Source organism: Crocodylus porosus, unplaced genomic scaffold (genome assembly GCF_001723895.1).
Source record: "Crocodylus porosus isolate Cpor-Errol unplaced genomic scaffold, CroPor_comp1, whole genome shotgun sequence".
Taxonomy (NCBI): Eukaryota; Metazoa; Chordata; order Crocodylia; family Crocodylidae; genus Crocodylus; species Crocodylus porosus.
Window position 1 is genome coordinate 336355 of NW_017728900.1, and position 25051 is coordinate 361405.

Genomic DNA, 25051 nt, shown 5'->3' on the forward strand with positions numbered 1-25051 from the left:
CGTTTGACCCCAGTACTCTTTCCTGCCATGGCAGGGGGTTGGACTTGATGATCTGCTCAGGTCCCTTCTGACCCTACCAACTATGAAACTAATGGACGAGCCAGCCAGCATCTGCATTCATGTGTGCATGAGCATGGGAATGTTGGCACAAGTGTATTTGTGTCTGCGAGCACAAATTTGAACACATCATGGGTGCTTGCTCAGAAAAGCATGTGCAGGAGCACACTAGAGTGTCTCAATATGTGCTCAGACAACTGTGTTGTTCAGAGACCTCGGATGTACTATCTTGGATTAGCTTGTCCACTCATTGTCATGATACAGGACTATTTTGGGAGTGGTCGGTCCCTGGGCTCCCTAAGCTACTTCTCCAGCATCTCTCCTGGCTAGACCTTCTAAAATTCCCCTTGTCTCCCAGATGGCTCATAGGGTTTGCCCTGTTCCAAGAAGACAGAGAGAATCTGCACCTGTCAGAGCCAATTTCCAGGCGAGGCTTGCTGTTGATTCCAGTGGGGTCAGCCTTGGGTCTGGCATGTGTCTGGGCAGATTTCCCTTTGGCTGAATCAACAGGAGCAAATTTAGTGCCCTATCCTCAACTCCTGTGCATGGCACTAGAACAAGAGCTAATACAGTTAGGGCTCTGACTTAGTTTCATAGTTTCTTCAATACAGTGTCCTGGAAACCCTATGCCAAACAGGGCACTGACACATGTGTACACACACAAACACGGTGTCACAAGCAAGCCTTGGTGACATGGTGCTAAAGTTCCAGGACTCATTTGATGCTGGCACTTGTACCACTGCTGAATAGCTCTCCAGATGCAGCCTGGCTGTATGTGCTGTTTGTGTTGGTGCAGGTCCCTCCTTGCATGTGGATTGGAATTAGTGTATTTCCATCTGGTTGTCTGGGTGTTTATGTTGGCATACATGGATCCGGAAAGGAGAGGGGGTTTGCCTATGCGTGCGAGTTTGTGTGCAGCTCCGTCTATCAGTCTGCTTCTGTGTAGGTATATAAGGGTGTGTGTCTAAGAGTGTCTGACTGTGTGTGTATCTGGCGAAGAGTCTGCCTCTTTACATGTTTGCATTTCTGTGCGTGTCTGCTAGAATCTGCTGGATGTATATCTGAGCAATAGTCTGCTGCGGTGTGTGTGCGTGTGACAGAGAGAAAGTGCCTGCACATATATGTAGGGAGTTAGCTGGTGTGGGTAGGTGCAGGTACCATTGGGAAAGGGTTTTAATTTATGAAAAAATGTGCCACTTAGCAAGGAATAAATCCTCCCCAAGCCCAGCCCCGTAAGGAGAGCCCTCTGCATTTCCCTTTGGAGGTTTTTTTTTGGTTTGGGGCTAATGCAGCCCAGATGTGCGCAGGGACCGTGCCCTTGCAGAGCCTGCTAAATAGGAGCTGGGTACATCAGTTCCTGTCAGGATCCAAGTGTTTCTGATGAGTGACAAAGTCTAGGGGCTTTGAAGAGCCGAGCTGCACATCTTGTTTTGGGGCTCCTTCCCTTCCCCCAAACACAGAGAAGCACCAGGTTCCCCAGCCCCATCCACCTGGAAGAGGAACTGGATGGGGATGAGGTGGGAGTCTGTGGAACACTTGCCCTTCTCCATCTCTCCTTCTTTGACATATTGCTCTCTTTCCATTTCTTATCTCCTCTTTCCCTCCTCAATCTGTCCAGAGATTTTCATAGTTCTCCAGTCTTGGCCAAATAACAGCTCTCGCCAGTTACAAAGCAGGCAGACAGGATGTTTCTCAGGGTACTGTACACAAGAGTATTGAGTTCTATCTCTTGGAGATCTGAAGAAGCAAATCTTGCCTTGTCTTGCACCCCATATCTGTGTGTGCCTGTCTGACACTAGGTAGATAGATGGAGAGATAAACACAAAGATATCTTCATAGATCCAGTAAGTCTTTCTATCCTCACTCTTTCCGGTTATTCTCTACCACTATGCCCTTCCTGACTCACTCCAGCACCTCCGGAGTCTGGAACAAAAAATGAATACAAACTTTTTGTTTTTCAAATAACCGACTCCATCCAAGAGGAGAATCTTGTCTCATCCTGTGCACCAAACCAAACAGCAGTGTTGTCAAAAGAGTCTGTCCAGAAAGACAAAATTTTGACCTTTTAAGGGTTGTTTTTAAAATTTATTTTATTTTATATGTAACCTCTTTTCCAGAAAGCCTGGAGTGTTGTCTGCAAAATGCAAAACCCCCATCGCTTATAAAAATTACACCCTTACTCTGGGGCTGGTCCTTTTGCTGCAAGCATTTTTTTCTCCCTTCCACAACTAACAAAACACAAGAGGCAGTTTTCTAACTAGATTACAAATTTTAAAACTCCAAGGACTACCATTAAAAAAAAAAGCGCCCTACATCACCAAGAATAGTTCTGGAGAATTTCTAAGGGTGACCGCCTCCCCTCCAAAAGGAAGCATATGGTTGGGTTCCCAAAACTTAACTTCAAGCTGTTTATTTTTTTGTTTGAATGTTTTTAAAGCTTGCTATTAACAATTAAATACTTTCTCTCTTTTTTTTAATGGTGCAAGTGCTTAAATCAAGCCATGGGAAAAAATATTTCTGCCCTGTCTAGGTCCCGGTGACTTTCATTTTCCTCTTCTCTCTGTCAGTTCTGGATTTTAATTCTCCGTGCTAAGCGGCATTTTCCTCCCCAGTAATCACAAACATGCATGGAAAAGAGGGAATGAGAGAAAGGAAAAAAGGGGGAAAGTCTTAAATCAATCACAAAGCCAGACAGACATTTTAATCAAATCAAATTAAAATCAGCAGCGGTTCGGAAAAGAAAAACACGACACGCACAGCAAGACCCCCGCCCCTACACCCCCCCCATCCTCTGCCAAAATAGTAGAGACACTTTGGTCTTACCTGAAATCTCCCCAGCAACATATAGCATAGTAGACTCAGAATGTGGGGTTGGGGTGGGGGAAGGAAGGCTGCAGAATTTGATCAATAGAAGACAAACTTTTTGGTTAGATTTTTTAGTCTAAACCCAAAGCCCCAAGCGAATGGCGAAGTCTCCCTTTCTCCCTGATCTGTTCTGCCCTGTCTCTTTCTCACTCTCTCTTTTTTTTCCCCTTTCCCTATTTGTTTTGGTTTGTGTTTGCTTGGGTGTTAGGTGGAAAAAGCTGTCTCGGATATTTTTTTTTGGTGTGTGTGTGCAAAGTTTTAAACATGCTCTCTCTCTCTCTCTCTCCCTCTTGCTCTCTCCCCCTTTCCACCTCCCTTGATTTGCTCTTTTGATTGGTGTCCAGGAATGCAAGAATAAAAAAAAAAAGATTGCATACACCCTCTCTCCAAGCTGCTTGCTTTTTTTTTTTAAATTCAAGTGTTAAGCAGAACCAGGTTGCTTTCAAGAATGTATTTGATGCAATTGTACACAAGGGCAGGCTCCATTCATTTTTCTTCCTCCCCCCCCCCAATGGCTCTTCAGCTTTGGGCAAAGGTAGGGAGCAGCTGAGCTAAAGGGCGACTTGCTATTCTAAAAGTAAAAGGAGGAAAAAGAAAGAGAGAGGTTTTTAAAATGTGGATTAAAGGGGAGGAGAGAATACCACCCCTTTCACACACACCCCAGAACTCTGGCTATTGCAAAGCTTTTGTTAGTGGCATTTGGAGAAGGATTGCAGAAAATTAAAGTGTTTCCCAAAGAGTTATGAGTGAAGGGGGTGCTGGGAGGGGAGATGGGACGCAGCAGGCAAAGACGAGGGGGAGGGCTGGTTTGCCTTTAGAGAAGGGAGGTTGGGAAAGGTGCAGAGGTCTCCTACCTGCTCTGAAATCCATTTGGTAAAGCCAAAGCTACACTCAGGACTTGCAGCCCTTGAAGGTAGGTTTGTGATTTAGTGCTTCCTTTCTCCGAGGGGGCTGCACAGAGTCTGCGGTCCTTTATTTTTGGCCAGGATTAATAATCCCATTTGCCAATCCCACTCATTTAGGGTTTGGTTTGGGTTTGGCTTTTTTTTTTTTTTTTGGTGAGGATATTCTTTAACCCTCTTTTTTTTTCCTGACGTGTAAAGCTTTAACCACAAACTGAAACACCAGTCCCTGAGGGGGGTACGGAGGGGGGAGAGGAGGAGAGGTAGAGGCAGATTGGTTATTCTCTTTTCACAAAAGAAAGTTTTAGTAAGAGGGGGTGAGGTAAGCGAGCGGTGCCACCCTGTGTTAGAAACACTGGAGTGTCATGGGGGGAGCAAGGGGGGTGAGGAGGAAGGAAGAAGGATACAGACAGAGATGGAAAGAAAGAAAGGAGAGATTGACAGATGGGAAGATGGAAATGTACAGATGGATGAAAAGAAAGATAGGAAAAATAAAACAGACAGAGAAGAATATGTAGATAGAGAAGAAAAGAAAGGAAGAAAGATATACTGATGGCTACAAAAAAGATAGACAGACAGATAGACAGACAGATAGATAGATAAAGAAAGAAAGAACAGAAGCTGCATCGGTCTCTCCCCTTCTTGCTGTCATGTACAGCCCTCCCCATTCCAGATTTTTAAAAAGTTTTTCCCTAAGGGGGAAAAAACATCCAAGCCCAAAGCCAGCCCCCTGCCCTTGCCCCAGCCCAAATGCCAGACGCGGGACTTGGGAAAGCAGTGCTAGTTTATTTTTTATTCCCTTTGCTGCTGCCCTTTCATGGGAAACAGAACACAATCAATTGTTGAGCTTTTGTTTTTTATTTTTTGTTGTTGTTGCCTCTAAACAAGGGAGAAAGGAAGCAGCATGCAGGCGTTTAGTCATCGGCAGGTGACTAACCCTGCTAAGCATTTCGCCAGGCGACAGACACCAGAATGGGATGGAGGGGGTGAGTGCAAACATTTTGGTGAAAAGAAAGTTAAGCCCTTTCTCGGGGGTTGGTTTGTTATTTCCCATTCTTCCTTCTTTCCCTAAAGTTCACAAGTTTTCTTTTTTCATTCATTCTTTCTTACTTTTGCCTTGTTCCTGCTGTGGGGGTTAGATTTGTGATTCATTAATCAGCAAAAGGCATCACAGCCCCATTTCAGCACAAGATCTTTCAACTGCATATTGTGACTCAGCATTAGGCTCCAACTTCTTTAAAAGTTGGACAAGGAGGCAGAGATTTCCCATCTGCTTGATCCTTTTTTTTTAAACTGACTCCTCATTGCCAATTTAAAATATTTAGTAGTAAAAATGTTGTAATTCTTAATGCAAAATTTTAAAAAAATCTTCCCTGAAACAGGTGAATAACTTCTAAAAAAGACATAGCACCTCTCTCTCCAGGAAATTATTACATGTAACACATAAAAACTTATAAGTAATATGTATATACATACATATTATGTGTGTATGTATGTATCATACATAGGCACAATATAGATATAAGTGTTTTTGAAAAAGTCCAAAGGGTTCAAAAGACACGTACATAGGCATCATTCTATTTTTGCATTGTTTTTCATCTATACTTCTATTAACTGTGTGCACAAGATCTGTATAGAGCTATGGGCCCAATCCTGCAAGTCTTACTCCAGCAAAAATCCCACTGCACAGCTTGCAAAATACATACAAAACTCACTTCACTACTAAGTAGTTCTGATGTCCAAATTCTGGGACGGTTCCCCTCTCTGTTCAGCTGCTCTAGTAAGGGACTTTTAAGAATTTTCAAGAGCTGTGTAAAAACTCACTCGTGTTGGGACTTAGCATTCTGACTAACTAGAGGTGCATGAGGCTTTTTGCTTCAAGGATCTACAAACATGAATATTTATTTTTGTATATTACAACAGCTAAAAAATGAGTTTGTTTCCAATTAACCTCATCTGATTAGGACAAACTTTGCTCTGGGTGTCCCTCTAAGTTAGATGAGAGCTTTGGAAATAAACTTCAGATTTAAAATAAACTATTAAAGGTTATTAAACCTGGTATGTTGGGGATATGGCAAAAAGCAAAAAATAAAACAAAACCCAAAATGCTGTTTACTCACATTACTAAATATTTACATTTTTTTCAAACAAGAAAAGCAGGAAGGGTTTTTTGTTCTGTAGAAGGAAATACAATCAGTGAACCTAAAATTATTTTCATTTGTGAACCATGTTTTTTCTCTTCTGTTGTTAAAATGTGACTAGTATTTACACTTTGTAGAAAATGGAAAACTATTATAGTCCTTTGAATTTTGGGGAGGGAAATGTATTCATTTTTGCAAGCATTCTCTTGATGCTTTGTTTAAAACAAAGGCACTTACAAACCAACTTGTCTTAGGTTAACAATTCTTGGTACTTCCAAAAGGTAAAACTCAGAATTTTTCCATAATAGTTTCCATAAACTCCAGCCTCCCCATATTTTTGTTTGAAATGTCTTAAACTATTTTTTCTTTGGTAGAATTCACCCTAAGAGGTTGAATAATTCAACCTTTCCACTATTTCTTGAGCAGCAACTCTGCTCTTATGTGCAACTTATTTAAATATCATTCATATATATATATATATATATATATATATACAGACACACATACATTAGATTTAAAGGAGTCTACATTGCACCATGTACAAAGACAGTAATATGTTTAAGTTTCTTTAGGATTGGCACAAATACTGATATCTTCACAGTACGCTATATAATGTCTTTGTATGCAGTTATGTGTTTCTTCTTAGATAAACACAAGTTTAAGCATGTAATACATGCACATTTATACACATATTTCTCCATCCTGTATTTTTTGTAGCTGCTTTTTATCTGACTGTAGGGAAATGTGGGTTACAGACTGGTTAAAATTGGGATTTTTTTCCCCTTTGCAACACTAACAGGCAAAACGTGAGCCCAGAACGCTTGTCTCAGACTGTGTGTGTTTCATACCCAATTCAAGAAGACGCCTTTTTTAAAACTGGTTGGAGTTGGTGGGTGAGAATGGTGCAATGTAACATGCCACCAGGAAAGTTTTACAGATTCATTGCCACACTGAGCCCAGACAAGGAAAATTTTCCTGATTTTGGAAGCCGGGGGACTTACCCTACTACAGACACTACGACACCAACTTTCAGCATAGATGCGTGTCAGACCCAGGTAATGGGGAGGTGGGGAAGAGAGAAAGAGAAACACATGAATGAAGAAGAAAAAAGCTTAGGTGCCTCTTTGTAACATTTCTCTAAATTTGTCCTTTTCTGCAAGGACTGAGTTGCATGCCTACACACCTAGTAATATCTGATTATCTGTGGGGGAAGTAATCCTCACTGCCCTAGAATAAACTTTCTGGATGAGGGAGGGAGAGGTAGGATTCAAAATCCAGGCATTTCTTATTTCTCTACTTAAAGCTTGGGGGCTTTGCATCACTTTTTTGGTTCAGCTGAAGTGGGGAAAGGAGCAGACAGAGGGCTACAGAGCAAATCCTCAAAGTCAGGAGCAGCTCTTATTCAAAGCACAAAGTGATTAAAAAGGTGCTCCCCACTGCCATGCCCCAGGACACAGAATGAAGGGCTCATTGGCTTGACTTCATAATAGACCATGTCATGCCAACATGGGTATTGGAACAGACAGAGTCTGTCCCCACCAAGACAGCCCTATCCTAACCCCATCAGCGCAGTCCCCGCCATGAGATACGGGATCAGACAACAGCAGGGCTTGGGATGTAATGACGTTGTTCAACATCTCACTTTGCTCTCACTGGTACAAGCTGCTACCACTCCTCGGGGGGAAAAGAGGAAGACTGCATGAGCAGTAGCTGGGATGCCCCATAGAGGCAGCTTTCCCAACACTCTCCCCCCAGCCAGACACCACTGTTTTATACTCTTACCTTCACTGCACCAGAGACCCTGTCTCCTCACACACTCTCCAGCCATAGAATAAGTATGGTGGATGCTTCACCTGCCCTGCACAGGCCCTTCTGCATTTCAGTGTGGGACCAGTCCTCCTTGCTGGTACATTTCCACCTAGTCTCCTTGGAATTCCTGTTGCCTTCTTAGTTGTGCTGCAGAGTATGTGGCTTCCCCTTTCAGTGGGCTGGCAAAACAGCCTCCAAACAGCTAAGAGCAGTTGAAAAAAGGTGCTCAAGTATCCTGAAGATTCTCTGTGTCCAAAGGTCACCATTAATCTTTCTGAGCTGAAGCAGCTGGGCCAGAGGTCAAGGGGCTGCCTGCAGTCTGGCTGCCTTGTGGCTACGAAGTGCCAGCCCAAGCCTCTCTCATCAGCCCTCCCAGGGTCAGTGGGGCTGACTGCTGTGTTTTGGGCTGGGGAAGCTGCGACCTTTGATTCAGGGGGATGTGGTGTGTGATGGAGCAGTACCTGAGCAATCTACAGAATTGCTAGGAGCCTCTGGTATGGCTGTTTCACAGATATATAAGTAGAGAAGACAGCCTGTCCTCACTCAGGCAGAAGACTTTTCACTTCTTCCCAAACAGCTGGGGGTGCTGTCTGGATCCTCTCCTTTCAGGGCTGGTAACAAAAAAGCTGAGCCTGGACACATTCCAGCTTGGATGCCGACATGGCTGTTGGCAGTGGTGCTCTACTTGGCAGGCTCTGGGATGAGTGACAGAATTTAGATGGGGGCCAGCTGGTCTGATTGGTCATGGTAGGTCTCTCAGCAGCCTTGGAGCTGGAGGCTAGTGGGCAGAAGCTGCCCTACAGTCAGAAACTGATCAGCACTGATGCATGGGTCACTTCTCCAAGACTCTAGCTATATCCTGGGCTTTTGGGTGCAACCCAGAGCCTCTTGAGTAAATTATATCAAAATGTAGGACATGGCCTCCCTGGTACATGGGCGATACATGGGTGCTCCATGAACTTGGTCTGCTCAGGATCTGTTTGAGAGGGGCAGCTGCCAGGCACTGCTGGTGGCAGGGGTTCCAGTTTAGGAAGCTGTTCCCCCCTCTGTGAGCCTGCATGAAGAAAGCCAGGCTTAGACCCCTGGCATCACTGCTCACTGGATGTTCTTTACTGAGAACCTTTGGAAACTAGAAAGTTCAGGCCCGGGCATTCCCTTGTGGATGGCAGATGGGGCTCCTCTCTTACCCATGAAGCAGTTGGTGTGCCCTGGCTGCCCTGGGCTCCTTACAATTCCACCTCTGAAGAGAGTACAAAGGAAGTCTCCGCTTTAGCATAAACCATTTCAATCCCTCTGCTATGGTGCTATTACAATGCACATGGAGTAAAACCTATGACCGCAGCTGCTGCTTCAATCCTGTCTGTTGGAGTATCAGGTTAGGGCTGAGGCCAGTCCCCTGGTCTCACCCATCAGGGTGCCAGTGGAAAAGGGCATTACTTACACAAGGCATTCATGTTCTGCCCATTCAGCAACAGGTTCATTTCTAGGGGACTATTCTCTTACATGGGATCCAGCACTCAGCCTGAAAAAGGATTCACCTTAGCATGTGGTGAAAAACAATGGTAGCAAAGGAATAAAGATACAATCCTGCACTGACAAATGCTTCATGTTGACATGGACAGCTGAACCTGCAAGACAGAGGTACTGTTCCTGGGAGCTTCCTGAACCAACCAACGTCCTCATGCCTGAAACAGACAGTCTGAGGCTCCAGATCAGCACCGTGAAATGCACTTTATGTGACTGTATGCTCATCTAGCATCAACTTCCTCTTATGCCCTTTTGTAGTACTCAGGCAAGACTCTTCCTGTACATGTTCCCTTATTCTCTGCTTTGCAGGCTGCCTCGATTTCTATTCACTCAGGATCCCAGACCTAGATTATTTCACAGTGAAGTATTTGTACCAAAGATGTTCTATATATCACAAAGGACTTGGTCTGAATGACAGCTCATGAGTTGCAGGCCAGCTATGGAGACAGGTCACTCACAGCCTACATGCCATGCTAATGAGACAAAGAGAAACCAGGCATGCCATGGCCTTCTTGGGCCCTGTCTGTGGTTTCCAGGCCAGTAACGGATGAAATGCAGACAGAATGTCCAGGGGCCTTTGCTAAGCATCTCTGCTCAGCCACAGAGATGAGCCTTTCAGAATGAGGGAAGAGACAGCCCCGTGACAGTGGGCAGTCCTCAAGGGAAGTATGTCTGAGAAGCCTGCCCTGTAGTCTAGCCTGCCTCCTCTGCCTGGCGGCTGCATTGTTTAGGACACTGGTTGTCTCCATGGCACCATCCTGGGACATCCTCTGCGTGGGAGCAGATACTCACAAAGCAAAGGGCTCCACCTGGCCAGCTTGGCTCTGTGGGTAACGCACGCCTTGGCAGCCTGCCAAACTCTCCTATCCTCTTGGCAAGCAAACTGAGCTCCTCCTGCCTCGCCCCCTGGGCGCCCCGCTCCTGGGTTACGTCACAGGAAGCTTTGTGGGCGGCTGACCTCACCTTCTGCCAAGCTCAGGGAGTGTGAGTCGCACATTCGCCCTCCAGTGGCGCCACCACTAGCCAAGCCTCCCACTGCTGACCTTTCCATTGGGCTCATTCCCATCCCTGGTCACTCTGCCTTTCCTTTCCTTCCGCCATCTAGCCTCATTTTCCCATCAGCCCCCTCTCTGCCCTCCTGCCTCTCTACCCATGGGCTCCCAACTCTTCTATCTGTCTATGCTGTCTCTGCACTCCAGTCCATCTGTCCCACCACCCCATTATTCCCCTCTCCTCTCTTCCTTGAAAGGCAGAAGGATAATTCCTCTGAGGGGGGCTCTGGGCCATCCTCAACCTAAAGGGGTAGAAGCCGAGTCCCTAGTCCCCTTGGAGAAGGGAATGAGGGAGGGAGTAAAATGATTGCCTTGATTCTACTAAGAGAGCTCAGGGGCACCAAAACCCCTGTCCCTAGACCACACACCCAAATACTGGAACCTCTGCAGAGAGGCAGCTTTAGCTCTAGTGACCCTTCCATTTTCCCCTTTAACTCCTCCCAACATCTTAAACACCTCCTCCCTTGAATGACAAAGGTTCTTTGGGTAGATGTGATCTCTTTTATTAGACCAACTAAATAGTTGGAAAAATTGTGCTTTGCAAGCTTTCAGGCCCAAACACCCTTCTTCAGGCATAGAGAGTCTGTTGGTGCTTTGTGCACTCTTCTGGGTAGAACAGAAGCCAGTAAGCAAAATGCAGGTCTCTGAAAATGCAAATACATGGCAGTGAGGTTCAGAGGGAATGGAAGACAACAGGTATGAGACAGGTAGCTGGGGGTAACAGGGGAATGTTGAACTGGTGATAGAATGCAGCTGGTAAAATGCAGACAGGTTACCTGGGGTTATCAGATGGCAGGCAGATTAGAATATACTATAAATCCAAAGTCTATATTCAGTCCATGATGTTTTGTATCCAGGAGATTTGTGAAGTTCGTAGGCTTATCTATGAAAGGTGTTCTGTAAATTCCCTTTGAGGATTAGAACTGAGAAATCAAAGAGAGAGTGGCTATGGTTGTCTAGTGAGAAGTATGCACCCACAAGTAATTGGGTATTTTTGCCGATAGATATTCAGTGTGTGTTCATTCTGGTACATAGTTGTTGTTTGGTTTCTCCTACATAATTTCCATCCTTCCCTGAATGAAAGCCTAGGCCTGGGTTTTCAGAGGACTGGGCTGCAGCCCTGTCCCTTTCCTTTCCAAGGGGATTCCGTATGATTCTGCTGGGAACTAGCCAGGGGATTTCTTCACACACAGAGCAGACTCTTGGCTTCCCTGTTTCCTGGTGCAGTGACAAGCACTTGTCACCCCCTGCTGGGTAAAATACGAAATGGAAGAGCAAACTGAAGCCAAAGCCCAGCTGTGCGCGTCTGTCTCTTGAATGAGAGCACAGAGAGAAATAAAGAAACAGATCTACATGCTTGAGCTACCCCGCTGGGTAGAACTGACCCAGTCTGAGTGCAAGGAGACAGTGTAGTACTAGAGGCAAGGCCTTGACTCTGCCTCTGTGTGTGGCAAGGAACGTGCTGGGTGGGTAAGGGCTGTGGCTGTGTGAATGCATGGAACAAGTACCGGTAGTGCTAGAGTGGGAGGGCTGATCCTGCGAGAGTGAATGGAGAGTGGCCTGATGGGGACAACTTAGCATTAGCGTGGGGTAGTATGGTGCCTGCGTGGAGAAAGTGTGAGATGGAGGAGGGTGCTCCAGGGGCTGATCCTATATGGGTATGAAATGGAGTGATTTCAGGGTTTGGTAAACAGCATCAGGGAGGCTAAATCTTTGTGAACAAGTAATAGGGACAGCACTACTGGTTGGGGCTGAACTTGTGGGAATCAGGATTGGGCAGCTGACCCTGTGCATGAGCACAGGATAGGGAAACAGTGTGGCGAAGCTTAGCCTATGTGAGGGTGTGGTGAAGAAGTAGTAATAAGGAATGAGGGCAGCAAGACGTGAGTGGGGAGGCTGGAGAGGCCATACCATGGTGGGGCTGACTGTGCCTAGCATAGAGAGCTAGGCAGTATACAGGGGCTGACCCTGTTTGAGCGCAGGGCTAGGAATGCTGCACTACAGTGAGGCTGCCCTGTTTGTGTGTGCGAGTGTCCTCTGGAGGAGTTTATGGACTCTCCCTGACCCACCATGAGGGCTTCACAGATTCATGCCCCCCACTCCCTGCCTCATGTTCTCCCCTTCTGTCCCCTGTGTCTAGTCAGTGCTGGATCTGGAAGGTCAGAGGAGAAGGGGAGGGGGTGCACATGGCTTTGGACATGACCGAGGTGTGTGTGTCACGATTTCAGCCAGCTGTGTCCTATCCACAGCCCCATAAAACTCTGAGCCCTGAGGCCAGACACCCTCATGGGGATGCTCTCTCCACAGGAGCCCGGCTGCTATTCAAGAGTTGGAACGGACACTTTAACATGGAATCCGATTCCTTTCTTCCTTGAGGCGGGGGTGGGGAAAGAGGGCTGAACCCAGAGCCCATCCCAGAGACACAAGGACCCAGTTCTGGTTCTTCTCTTCCCTGTAGGCTTGGAAATCTCGAGTAACAGCTTCAGTGGGTCTAGGCCTAGTCCTTGGTGTCCATGATCCTAATGGTCACTACCTGACCCCCTTGCAGCAGCCTGAGCAGAGAAGCCAAGGAGTTTCTCTGCCTGGAAGGGATGTCCTGCCAATTCAGACTTGTAGTGTGAGGGTGGGAGAGACTCTATGATGGAACACACCAAGTTGCACCTGTTTTGGGAGATGCTGAGAGGACTGTGGATTCCTGGACTCCCCGCCCATATTATGCAACATACCTTCAATGTATGAACCAAGATGGAGAAAAAGAAAGGGAAAAAAAGGCCTGGAATTTAAAACACATCAAGGAAGGAGTTACGGGACTTACCGAAGAAGAAGAAATGACCCAGTCTCAGTACTGCCCCCTCTCTGGCTCTTGAAGGGTTAACCTAGTGGCTTCCTTGCCATCCCATTCGTGTCCTGTTTGATGCCTTGCACAAACACAGAGCAAAGGCAGGTCCCTCTTACAGAAAGCTCCAGCATGCATAGGCAACAACAGAACAAGCCAGATGATCGATGCTAGAGGGTAGGTATCAGTAAGCCTGAGACAGATGGGCCTTAACTCAGCTAACTTTAAAATCAGCATTTTCAAAGTTCCAGCAAAGCATAGCCTATGCCTCTGCCACCTGCCCCTCACCCCCCGCCCAATGCTCTAACTTAAGAACAAGTCATTCTGAAGTGGCTGCTTATTATGTCAAACACCTTCTTACTTCTCCTGTACAGACTATCTCCACTGAGACCATTTATTCAGCGTTATTAGTTCCCATCCTTTAGGCCAGTGCATTTCCTCAGGGTATAGGCTCCTTCATCCTAGCTTCTCTTGCTCTCCGCTGTTGCGCAGGGAGGGAGGGGGTGGGTCCCTGCAGAACAGAGGGTCCATTGATCCACTGTGGCATATCTGCTCTGACATCCCCACTAGGTGATGCTGTGACAGTGCCATGAGGGCCTGCCAGTTTCCCCAAGTCCCTCCTCAGTCTCCCTACCTCTTTCAGAAGGGACTTCATCTCTGATCTGGCAGGAGCACCTCACCAATACTGTGGTAATGGGCAGCAGAATAAACTTGAAGGTAGAAATCAAGACATCTCTTCCATCCAAGACAGAATCACCCACCCCTGCAAAAAAATTCACAGAGTCCAGAACCACTGACCCTGGCGGAGGTCTTGACACTACAAGGAAGCACGGGCCCAGAGTTGCCAGGATGGCATGGGAGACTGCCCCAAAGGCCAGGTTTCAGGAAGGGACTGCATCACCTCCACTCCACCCCAGCTGCAGCAAGCAGCAAAAAACGTCCCGTTGTAGCGCGTGAAACACCGCTGGTGGGGAACAGGCAGATCTGCTGACTCATGGGGAAATAAATTTTTCCATCAGGGCTGCCAAACCCAGCCCCCAAGGCCATGGGAGAAGAAGGGAGCCTGAGCCCAGCCTGGCTCACGCATCACCACAGGCTAGCTCCAGACCAAATGCTTTTGATCATGCAACAGTAACCCCATGATAGCCACACAATGCACTCAGGGCTGCACGGGGACTCCTTGGGTGGGGCCTGAAGACAAAGGGGAAGGAGAAGCCACCCAAACATTTACACTTTGGCCCAATGGTGACGAGCGGCACCCAGAGGTGATGGAAGGGTGCTTCGGCACACGCTCCTTGTGGGGCAGAAACTGCTGTGCAGGACTCACTTGGAGCAGGCCAGGAAGCTGCTGGAGGAAGATGGCTTTGGCTGGTGGGGGGTTGGGCTGGCAGAAAAAGCCCTGCAGGGCCACGCCCCTGCCCACGTGCCAGAGGAACGTGCGGTGCTGGCAGTGCCATGGCAGCTCGCTGCTGGAGACAAGAGGAGCCTCACTCCACTCACCCATGGGGGCGGGGCAGGGCCAACTGCCGTGCAGCCTGGGCCCTACCCGAGGGGAAGGGGGGGCGGTCACTAGCGGGAAGCAGCTCTAAAGGGACCCCTTCCCTCGCGTCCCGCCTCCTACATTCGAGGTCCCGTTGGTCTGCCGCTCTGTCAATCCGAGCTCCTAGCCAATCCGTGGCGTTGGCCTCCTCCAATTACAACACGGTGTAGGCCCGCCCGGCCACTGACAAGGGATGCGGTCAGAGCGAGGCTCCACCCCTCGCAGAGGAGGGGGGGGCCCGCACCGCGCCTGGTCCTGGGCACAGCTCCGGCCCGGCGCCATCGCCACGTGACGCGAGGCAGCTTCAGACTCCCCTTTCATGTGACCACGGAGCCAATAGGACGGGCGAAGGGGCGGGATGGAGGCCGCGGTCGCCCAATGGGAAGGGGGAGGCGGTTTGCCCGGGAAGTGCTGGAAGAGCCGGGAGTAGCGGCTGGGTAGGAAGAGCGAGGTTGCCTGGGTCTTTGCTGCGGGGGTGGGCGAGATCACTGGGGTGTCTGGTGGGGGGATTGGACGGGACCATTACCATTAGTGTCCCTCTGCCCGGAGCGTTGGGTGAGGCCACTGCGGTGCCTGCTGGAGGTGTGTTAAGTGAGGCCAGTGGGGTCCTTTTGGAGGGGGAAGGCGGAACTACGGGGGTCCCTTGGAAGGGGGCGTGTTGGATGAGACCATTCAGCTCTACTAGCAGGGTTGTTCAGATAAGACAACTGGGGTCCCTACTGGGGGGGGGGGGCGTTCCAGATGAGATCACTTGGGTCTTGAAGGGTGTGGGGAGGGGTTTGGGTGCGACCATTCGGATTCGCGTTGGAGGGGGGCGTGGAATGTTGGTGGGGCATTCGGGGGTGGTCTCCATGTTGCTGGGGCTGATGGCGGTCCCCGGGCCTGGTGTGCCCCTGTTTCCTCTCCAGGGCAGCTGGCCCCTGCTCCAGGCCCCACACCCCCAGGCTGCACTGTGCAGCAGCGGGCAAAAAGACTGCATGCACAGGCAGGCACGAGGCATCTGGCTGCGCAGCCATGAAGTGTGTCGTTGTCGGGGGAAATGTGAAAGGTGAGTTTGGGGGCCCCACTGGGTGCCAGGGCAGGGCCCAGGGCTACTTGTCTTCCAGGGGGCACCAGTGGGGTGGGGCCGTGGGGCAGGGCAGGTGGTGGGTTCCCCTAGGGGCTGCATTGGGGGGCGTGGGGGCCTGGTGTGGCTGGGGTGGAGCAGACCTGTGCTGGGGGGCAGGATAGCCCCTGCCTCACTCAGTACCTGCCTCTCCCTGCCCAGTCCTTGGCAAGGCCGTGCATGCCCTGTCCCGCATCGGTGACGAGCTGTATTTGGAGCCCACAGAGAACGGGGTGAGTAGGGCATGCTGAGGCTGGTCGGACAGCAGGAAGGGGCTGTCAGGAGACAGGAGGTCAGGGGAGGCATCGCAGGGGCCTTGTGGCTGGATTGTGGCCTGGGGGTGGGTGCCCCTCTGTGAGCTGTGCAGGGGAGACATTGGGGTGGTTGTGAGTCAACGGTGGGTGGGTTCCTTCTGCCAGCCCTGCCTGCAGGCGAGTGAGGGGCTGGTCTGCAGTGGGTGGGGCTGCTCCATCATGGTCTCCCCAGCTCTCCCAGCAGAGGGCTGGTGTGGGCTGGGATCAGTTTTGTCCCCCCACAACTCCTTCTGCGTGTGTGGGTGGAGGGGGTGCTGCTCTGTGACGGGGCCACTTTTCTCCCTTGCTGCTCTTCTGGTGATGTGGGGGGAGAAGGTTTGGGGGACTGGCCTGTTATGGGGAAGAGGCTGCTGAGTTGCATCTCACACCCGTACAACCCCTAGTTGTCCTTACGTGCTGTGAACTCATCACGCTCGGCCTACGCCTGCTTCCTGTTCGCCCCGCTCTTCTTCCAGCTGTATGAGGCAGGGGGTCCAGATGCCCATGGGGAGCTCTTCCGCTGCAAGATCCTCATGAAGGTCAGGCTGCTGGGGGTCCCCAGGAGGGTGGGGGCATCCAGAGCAGGGGGAGGCTCCTTGGTAAGGGCACAAAGGAAAGTGCTGGTTCTAGGAGAAGTGAGGTCTAGGCTTGGGGTGGTCCTGTCCCTTCCTGTGGCTCAACAACCTGGTGCCTGACTCCAGGATTCCTTCCGCGCAGGGCAGTGCTGTGGGATGCATGTTGCTGACTGGGGCTAGCCAACGGGCCTCAGGGATCATGCCTGTCCTGCTCTTCCTCTGCTGCTCTCTGGAAAACTTTCCTGGAGTGGATCTGTAGGACTCCTGGGTTCTGCCCTAGGTTTGGAAGGGGAGTAGGGTTTAGGCAGTTAGACGATAGTGTGGGGGCAAGGCTGAGAGACAGAACTCCCCCTGGGCTTTATCCCAGCTCTTATGTAGGGTTGTGGTATATAGAGACATGGGGGGCTGGGAGCCAGGACTGAGGTTCCTTGCCAGTTGCATTGTGCCTATGCTGCCTGCCCCTCCCCAGACATTCCTGGCCATTTTCCGATCGCTGCCCTCACTGGAGAAGACGGTAAGCAAATGCCTCATCTCACTGAACCCCCGGGCCAGCCGGCTGGTTGTACAGTTGCACTGCAAATACGGTGAGCGTTGATCCCACGCCTGGGCAGCCCCAGGGATGGGGTGGGGGTGGTGTGTGACTGTGCTGTGAAGAACCCTGGGTGAACCCTGCAAGGGTTCTTGTAGCTTGAAAGGACATAGTACAGCAGGTGTGTATGTGAGGGGACAGGGGGTCAGGCTGGGAGTAGGAGCCCATAGTGGGTGGGGAGAAGAGGTCTGATGGGTGAGTGGGAGTAAGTGCTGAGGCGGGGCGGGGGGGGGACCTACAGGAGTGAGAGCTACAGCTTTGATCCTTGATGTGGGTTGGGGCAGGACCTGGGGAGGTGCATCAGGCAGGGGAACCCCAGAAGCAGGGCTGCCTCAGGGAGGTAGGCTGCAGTCATGCACCTCCAAGCTGAGCCATCATCCTGGCACCCCTGGCAGGTGTCACCAAGACTCACAACCTGTCATTCCAAGAGTGCGAGCTGCTTCAGGCCATCTTTGATAAGCAGCTCTGCACCAGCACTCTCTGCGCCTCTGCCCGGTGAGTGCCACCCGTCAGCCCGGGATACTAAAGGGTTTGGGGAGGAATCAGAACTAGGGAAGGTAGGGGGTGGCTGTGCCCAGTCTGCTTCCTCTGGCTGACAGCTCCTGCCCTTCCTGGTGGCAGGGTCTTGGTGGATGCTGTGGTGCACTTCCCGGTAACGCTGGCTGAAGTGACACTGGGGGTTGGCCCCAGTGGGAAGGTGAGCTTGCGCAACTATGTGGATGAGGAGACAGGTGAGCTTCCCACAGCCCTGTGGGGATGGGTCCCTAGGGCAGACAGCAAGGCCTGACAGGAGGCCAGGCAGTGTCTTCCCTTGCAAGGGGAAGATCCCAAACCCCATTCTTCACCCCAGCCAGCCAGGTCCCCTGTCTCGGGGCCAGACTAGAATCAGGATCCCCTAGAAGGAAAGGCCCCTGCCCCTTCCAGTGGTACCTCAGTCAAGGGGTTGGTGTCTCCAGAGCAGGAGGTTTTACTTGTGTTTGGGTGGGTCTGGCTCTGGGCTCTTCCCTGGCGTGCATTGGTGGTGCCTGCAGCCCTATGCCAGGCAGGTAACTGGTTGCTGAGCCCATCTGCCGCCCCCAGAGCCCAGCAAAACCATGGTGACTGAGCTGTGCCTCTCTGAGGATGAGTTCCAGGATGTGCGAGTGCCGCAGGAAACACAGATCACCTTTTGCCTCAAGGAGTTCCGGGTGAGCCAGCCTGCCCCCCTTTCCTGGCCCTGGCCTCTAGCCCACCCAGGTGGGGTTCCACATTCAGCCCCTCTCTGCCTCTTCCCAGGGCCTCCTGAGCTTCGCTGAGTCCTCAAACCTGCCCCTCAGCATCCACTTTGACACACCTGGCAGGTATGTCTGGCCCCCTGGGGTGGAGCATTCCAGCTCCTGTGCATGTCCCTGTGCACCTAGGAGCTCATGGGTGATGGTGGGGCTTGCTCCTCTGCAGTGCTTCTGGCTGGCTCTCAAGCTGGGGCTTCTGACACCTGCCTCATCCTCCCAATCCCTTTGCTGAGCCCCTGGGGAGCCTTAGGCCCTTGCCCTACAGGATAATAGCTCTGTTAGTGACATGTCCGTGATCTCTCTCTCCAGGCCTAGTTTCCCCTCCCTCCACTCCTGTGTTCTCATTGTGGGGTCCCAGCTGCACCCATTTTCACCCCATGCTCTCTCTGCAGGCCAGCTGTGTTCTCCCTGGAGGACCCCCTGCTTGAAGTGCACCTGGTCTTGGCCACCCTGGCTGACTCCAGTGCCAGCTCACAGGCCCAGACAGCCAACGGGTAAGCTGGGCCCCAGGGTTCTCAAACCCAGAAACTCCCTCTGCATCTGAACAGCATACACAGGCATGTGCTGAGGTTGTCCCTGGCCCAGCTACTCCCATCATGCTGTGGCACATTAATTGTTGGGTTGGGAGTGGCATGCTGGACTGGGGGAGGGTTTGGTGACTGCTCGGGACTGTAGGGATTGACAAGAGCAGGATGTTAATCCTGAGATGATCACCAATGATGCAGTTCACAGCAGTTGTCTCTGACCTCCTATGACTAAGGATCAGAGCAAACAGCTTCATTTTAAGTGGCTCTGCCTTCTTCAGGTTGCTGCCCAGGTTGTCTGCAGACTCAGGTGCCATCCAGCAGTGGCTATGGAAGGAGATGTGTGCTGGCACTATGGTGGGGAATACTCTTTGGTGCCCTAGCCCCAAAGTTGGGCAGAGTTGGAGCCTCTTTCCTGCAGAGTGAGGGCCAGACTTCATCCCATAGCCCTAACCTTTCCCAACAGTGCCTGCCACAAACGTGTCCCTGATGAAGACTTTGCTGCTGATGACCTTGAGTCCTACATGATCGCCATGGAAACCACCACTGGTGATGAGGGGGCAGAACCACCTCCAAGCCCCACCTTCCCCATGCGATGCCCCAGTCCAGCCACTGCTCTAGAGGCAGAGAGAAGCACTCTGGATAGTGACAAGGACGAAGACGAAGATGGGGCTGTGCCAGGGACGCCCCCGCAAAAAAAGGTCTGGGCTGGTGTAGCCCTTGGCTTGCAGGGATGCTGGGCTGGAAGGGGCACAAATCCAGTAAAGCTGAGGTGGGGAGAGGGGATGTGATTGTCTTTTTAGAATTAGGGGAAGGATGGGAGGATGTAATGCATGAGAGAGACTGGGTAGGGCGGGCACTGTGCCAGCTGTTACCTGGAGTGGGAGTATTTGCTAGGGGTAGCCTCACCATTCATATTGTGATCTCTTCCCCAGTTCCGCTCCCTGTTCTTTGGGTCAGTGCTGATACAGGCGCAGGCCAGAGCTCACCCTACCCCCAGCCAAGAGGTGCTGGCTGAAGACAGTGAGGGCGAATGTTGAGCCAGGACTACTCTCCTCTCTCCCAGCTTATTTTCTTCCCAGGAGCATTTTGAAGATGGAAAAGCGGCTGGACTCCGCCCCCCCCCCCCCCCCCAGCACTGGAGCCCTGCGGGCCTACAGTAGAGACAGTGTGGGAGCAGACAATACAAATAAACCAATTGTGATACACTGTGGCTGGGGAGCAGCTGCTGGGATTTGGGGCAGTCAATCTCCCCTCTCATCCCCACCCCATAATGCTGGTCCGGAGGTAGAAGGAGCACTTGTTCAGAGTCCCTTTGAAGGGGATGAGCATAATGTCAGGCCAGTCAGATCCTCCCCACAAACAAATCCCACTAAATGGGGGCTAAGGGCAGCTGGCCCCCACAGCAGCTCCTTTCCACAAACTCCAGGCCTGATCCCTGCCCCTCCAAAGGGACCAGGCCAGTTATTTCAGGCTCAGGGTTCCTGCCCCTGCTCTGCAGCTCTCCCTGGACTGGCCCCCTGCTCCCTGGCCACGGCTGTGACTGCCAGGGGAGGCGGTCCCAAGGCAGCCAACTGGCGCTGTCCCCCTGGGCTAAGCCCGGCTCAAGGCTGGGCTGTTAATTCCCGAGAGTTGCCTTGGCACACAGAGGGCCAGGCACAGAGCCAGACTTGTGGACAACTGAAGCAGAGTTCAAGGGCTGGGCTGTGCATGCTCTGCAGAGCCCCCACCACTGAAGCTTAGTGCAACCCTGCTAGCAACCCAAAGCACAAGATTCTCACACATACACCACCCCCTGCAGAATGTCTCCTCTTGATACAGCTATGTACTGCTTGCTTTCTCATGTCATTCCCCCTCTATTTGGAGATCTCTGAATTGAGGTAGTGTGATGCCCTGGGCTGGGCCAGCAGCACAGGCCGGAGTCCTGCTTGCCCACACATGCCAGCTCTTGTGGCCCTACATGTCCATGTCTAGGTGCCACCCTGAAGCAGAGAGCCCCTAGGCTGTCCCTTTCCTACTACATGGCCAGTACCTCCAGGCTCTTGAGGTCCCTCCACAGTACAGGGCAGAAATTAGTGGCCTCTTCAAGTCCCACTCCCCATAGCTGAGCCACAGGGTACAAAGCATACCTTCTGGTTTTCGGTCCCTAGTCCTGTGGCATGCAGCAGCTACATGTTTACACACCTCTAACTCATGGACAAGTGAGGGTAGGAAGACCCCAGGAGAACATTCAAGACCCAGCTGCCCCCGTCTAGCACGGGGATGATGGGAAACAAAGGCTGGTGGCATCATCTAATGATGAGTAAACTTTGATCTGGAAGTGAAAGCTAGATGCTTCCTTCCTCCAGTCACTGGCTTGAAAACTAAAGCAGGCAAAGGCCATAGGTTAAGAATTTATGTTAAACATTTATTCAAAAAACTGAGTATCGGATGGAAATGGGGGAGACGGGGGCTGAGTTGGCAAAAAAGGACTATCCAAAAAAAAAATTCTTGTTCCCCCTCCCAGCAGAGGCCCTCCCAGCCCCCTCCCCCACAGAGCAGGATTTTTGGTATCAACTCCCAGAGGGATAGTTTACTTCTTAAAAAAAAGGGATTGGTTCAGCTCTACCGGGCAGCCCCAGACAACGTGAACCTGGGCAGTATAGCCATGGTGGGCAGAGCTGGTGGAGCAGGCACAGCAAAGAGTGCTCCACAGCCACTACTTCTTGGCCTTTGCCGAATTGCGCGGGGGTGTGACCGGGCGCCCACCAGGATTCAGGCCACTGAACTGCCCGTATTTGCCCTTATTCTTGTCAGCTGGCTTCAGGATCTGGGGAAGAGAATTGGGTCAAGCAGAGGGCATAGTTTGCTGTACCTTAGACCCCGAGAACAGACTGAGGCACTGGCTGGAGGAGAGCATCTCTAGCCTGGGTTGGGGGACAAGTGCCCTCCCCCAAAAAGCAGCAGGGTTAGTACTTTGGGTTCAGAGCCCCTGGGAGTCTCTTGTCCCATGAGCCCACAGGCCAGAAGCAACCCCACTCCAAGACCCAACTCCTCCCTCTTCAAGGCTTTCTGCAGGAGACAAGCAGATGCTTGCATGGTCAGAGGAAGGGAAATTCAACCCAGCTCTGAGTCTATGCCAGTATGGTGAGAACTCAGCTCATTGCCGGGGGGGGGCGGGCGGCCAGCAGTGGGGGAGACCTGGCCTGAGGCTTACCTGGAAGGAGCACATGAGGGTCTCATCCACGCTCATCATGGCACCTGCATTGTCAAATTCGCCACAGTAGTTGGGGGCCGAGAAGAGTGTCACCAGCTGGCGCTTGGCAAAGAACTCATAACCATCCTCCACCACCTGAGGCAGAAGGACAATGAAGAGCTGAGCACCAGGAACTCAACTTAGCCCTTCCACCGCCAGATGCAGGGAACCTACACAGGAGCCCTGACTCTGCCGCCTCCTCTATAGCTCTCTGCCATCCCAACCACAGGCTCTCTTCACAGCTCTGCTTTTCACTTCTGACCTGCAGCCCCTTGCTAGCCCACCCTCAAGTTCCCCGAATATGGCTCCATCTCAGGGTACAGGGTACCTGGTGCGCCCGGCAGATGAGGTCCAGGTCGTGTTTGTGCAAGAATTTGGCCACAACCTCAGCGCCAAAGGTGAAGGAGACACCACGGTCGTTCTCGCCCCAGCCCTGCACGTCCTTGTCAGGGTCAGACCAGAGCAGGTCACACAGCAGGCCTTGGTCCGGCACGTCCGTGGGGCGCATGATCCGCCGGATCTGCTCCATTGACTGCAGGTCAGGTGACAGCCCTGGGAAGAAAGGGGGATAAGGCTGTGAGACCTCATACCCCAGCAGGGGGTGGAGCTGATCTGCTGGAGAGCATCCCCAATGACCGCCCCCCCAGCAACCCTCTTCCCCCACACAGCCCTGCGGAGCCTCTCCCCCCCAGACCCCAACCCTAACCCAACCCCAGCAGTGCCTCATAGTAGAAAGGACTCCCTCTCCCCCTCCCGATCACAAGGTCTAGGGGCCTGGGCACTGTCCACCTCCATGGCAGCAGAAAATCTTCTCATCCACAATTGCAGCAATGGGCAGGCAGTTGAAGCAATCAGTGAATGTCTTCCAGAGCTTGATGTTGTAGCGCCTCTTGCCTGCAAAGCACAGTATCTGGGATGGGAGCCTCACAACAGCAGCAGCCCCTTCTGGTCCCACCACCCAACAGTATCTGCCTCTCCTGGGGTGCACACTCCCTTCTAGGCAGACCCAGGTCAGAGGATCACATGGTTTGGGCCACCATGGGAGATGGGACAAGCAGCCCCCTCATGGTTGGAAGGCACCACACTCACATCAGCTGCCCCCAGAGCAGATGCCCACATGCTTGCAGCTGGGAAGTGCACCCTTGTGACTGGGAGTGTGGTAGGGTAAGAAATTTGTTGCACAAGACAGAGATGCAGCTGATACCCTCAACTGCAGGGATGCGAGTATGGGGTGTAGGCGTGGTTGATGTTTGCATATTTGCAGTTAGGTGTACACTCACACCTGAAGGCAGGCAGAGGTTGCAATGGTAAGGGCCCAGGGTCATTAGCACTCAGACGCAGTTGATGTTTGCATACTCACAGCACGGCCCAGGCTCATACACAACTGGGAACAGTCATGTGTCCAGGTAGATGGGGGCAGGGAGGGGGGTGAAATCACACTCACACTCGTCGTAGAAACCGTAGATGCGATTTATGCTGGCGCACTCGTGGTTGCCGCGCAGCAGGAAGAAGTTTTCAGGGTACTTAATCTTGTAGGCCAGCAGAAGGCAGATGGTCTCTAATGACTGCTTGCCCCGGTCCACATAGTCACCCAGAAAGAGGTAGTTGCTCTCAGGCGGGAAGCCGCCGTACTCGAAGAGCCGCAGCAGATCGTAGTACTGCCCATGAATGTCACCTGGAGAGCGCAGGGTGGAATGGCACCCTCAGTACACAGACCTTCCCCAACCTCCCTACCAACTACCCAGAAACCCCCAGCCCAGCAAGGAACCGATGCTGTCCCCACCAGCCCTGCCCAGAGATCCTATGTTCTCCTCCCCGCACCCCCCCAGATCGCAGCCGGAGTCGGGGGACCACTCTGATCCCCCTACCCTGCCAGCATCAGCAAGGGATTCCTAGGACCTGCCAAGACCTCCCACAGGGGAACGCACCATCCCCACAAATGGGGTAAGGGTGGCAATAGGGGGCAAGGATGTGTGTGGGGGGGGGGGGCTGCTCCGATCCCTGCACCCAGCCAGCCTCAGCAAGAGATCCCCAGGACCTCTCGCAGGGGAACCCTCTACCTTTAGGGCTGGACTGGAGGGAGCAACGGAAAGCAAAGTGCAGGTGGGACTGCTTTGATCCCTGCCAGCAACAGCCAGGGGCTCCCAGGACCTGCTGCGACCTCCCGCAGGGGAACCCACTGTCCCAAAGCTAGGGCTGGGAGGCAAGATGCATGGACAAGGGTGGCGGTGGGCCCCAGGGCTCACCGCAGATCTTGAGCGGCGCCTCAAGCTCCAGCAGGATGGGCTGGCTCAGGAAGATCTCCCGCGACTTGAGGCACAGGCCACGGATCTCGTTCTCCGTCAGCTGCACGTTCTTGCCCGGCCGGGAGCCCTGCACTGCAGCGGGGCGGCCCACGGGGGCGGGTCACCGGGGGGCAGTGCCTCCCCGCCCCCGCACGCACGGACACATGCAGGCGCACACCCACACGTACGCGCCCACCCACGCCCACCCACATGCACGTGCATGCGTGCACACGCAGCCCTGCCGCCCGCCCCAGGCCCGTCCCGGCGCCTGCAGCACGTTCCCCTCCGCCCCGCCCCGGAAGGCCCAGGCGAGCCCCAAGGGGGCCGCCCACTGCACCCTGCCTCAGTTCCCCGGCCCGGCCCCGCGGCACCTTCCAGCAGGCGGCCGATGATGGAGTCGAGGTTGAGCTTCTCGCCGTCCGCCATAGCTACCCGGCCCGGCCTG

At 52.2% G+C, this 25051-nt stretch overlaps 3 protein-coding genes and 1 long non-coding RNA gene across 6 annotated transcripts in view; 1 reads left to right on the forward strand and 3 right to left on the reverse strand.

The window, feature by feature from the left end:
- The window catches only part of CLCF1 (cardiotrophin-like cytokine factor 1), a 40886-nt gene extending 36532 nt beyond the window's left edge, over nt 1-4354 (reverse strand). Inside the window, exon 1 of one of the 2 annotated variants that reach the window (XM_019556643.1) lies at nt 3777-4354. In XM_019556643.1, the coding sequence (XP_019412188.1) occupies nt 3777-3792 (16 nt within the window). In that variant the 5' untranslated portion in view covers nt 3793-4354. The other variant, XM_019556642.1, reaches the window with a different exon arrangement.
- Nucleotides 4355-4420: 66 nt separating this feature from the next.
- Nucleotides 4421-15075, reverse strand: LOC109324618. Its single transcript, XR_002104970.1, has 3 exons — nt 14811-15075; nt 13824-13952; nt 4421-10995 (listed from the first exon to the last, which is right to left on the reverse strand). It is a non-coding gene; the product is annotated as an uncharacterized LOC109324618 (long non-coding RNA).
- RAD9A (RAD9 checkpoint clamp component A) lies at nt 15076-20295 on the forward strand. 2 transcript variants are annotated; one of them, XM_019556644.1, is made up of 12 exons: nt 15076-15166; nt 15638-15777; nt 15997-16067; nt 16532-16666; nt 17172-17286; nt 17687-17786; nt 17913-18022; nt 18372-18478; nt 18567-18631; nt 18955-19056; nt 19553-19787; nt 20022-20295. In XM_019556644.1, exons 1-12 carry the CDS (start codon nt 15108-15110, stop codon nt 20124-20126), a joined length of 1344 nt encoding a protein of 447 aa, XP_019412189.1. In that variant the 5' UTR covers nt 15076-15107; the 3' UTR covers nt 20127-20295. The 2 variants fall into 2 exon arrangements, with proteins under 2 accessions (XP_019412189.1, XP_019412190.1); XM_019556645.1 differs by having other exon boundaries at nt 15077-15166; nt 19553-19635.
- Nucleotides 20296-21472: 1177 nt separating this feature from the next.
- On the reverse strand, nt 21473-25045 carry PPP1CA (protein phosphatase 1 catalytic subunit alpha). Its single transcript, XM_019556646.1, has 7 exons — nt 24978-25045; nt 24568-24699; nt 23766-23996; nt 23111-23215; nt 22650-22873; nt 22283-22417; nt 21473-21895 (listed from the first exon to the last, which is right to left on the reverse strand). The coding sequence occupies exons 1-7, from the start codon at nt 25030-25032 to the stop codon at nt 21785-21787; spliced, it is 993 nt and encodes a 330-aa protein (XP_019412191.1). The 5' UTR covers nt 25033-25045; the 3' UTR covers nt 21473-21784.
- Nucleotides 25046-25051: the final 6 nt, after the last annotated feature.

Coding starts and splice junctions, on each gene's coding strand:
- RAD9A (XM_019556644.1), top strand. CDS start 15,108: ATGGGAAGGGGGAGGCGGTTTGCCCGGGAAGTGCTGGAAGAGCCGGGA. Junction 19,057..19,552: donor CAGGCCCAGACAGCCAACGG/GTAAGCTGGGCC, acceptor CTTTCCCAACAG/TGCCTGCCACAAACGTGTCC. Junction 19,788..20,021: donor GGACGCCCCCGCAAAAAAAG/GTCTGGGCTGGT, acceptor TCTCTTCCCCAG/TTCCGCTCCCTGTTCTTTGG.
- PPP1CA (XM_019556646.1), bottom strand. CDS start 25,032: ATGGCGGACGGCGAGAAGCTCAACCTCGACTCCATCATCGGCCGCCTG. Junction 23,216..23,765: donor CTACGGTTTCTACGACGAGT/GTGAGTGTGATT, acceptor TGTGCTTTGCAG/GCAAGAGGCGCTACAACATC. Junction 22,418..22,649: donor TCATCTGCCGGGCGCACCAG/GTACCCTGTACC, acceptor CTTCTGCCTCAG/GTGGTGGAGGATGGTTATGA.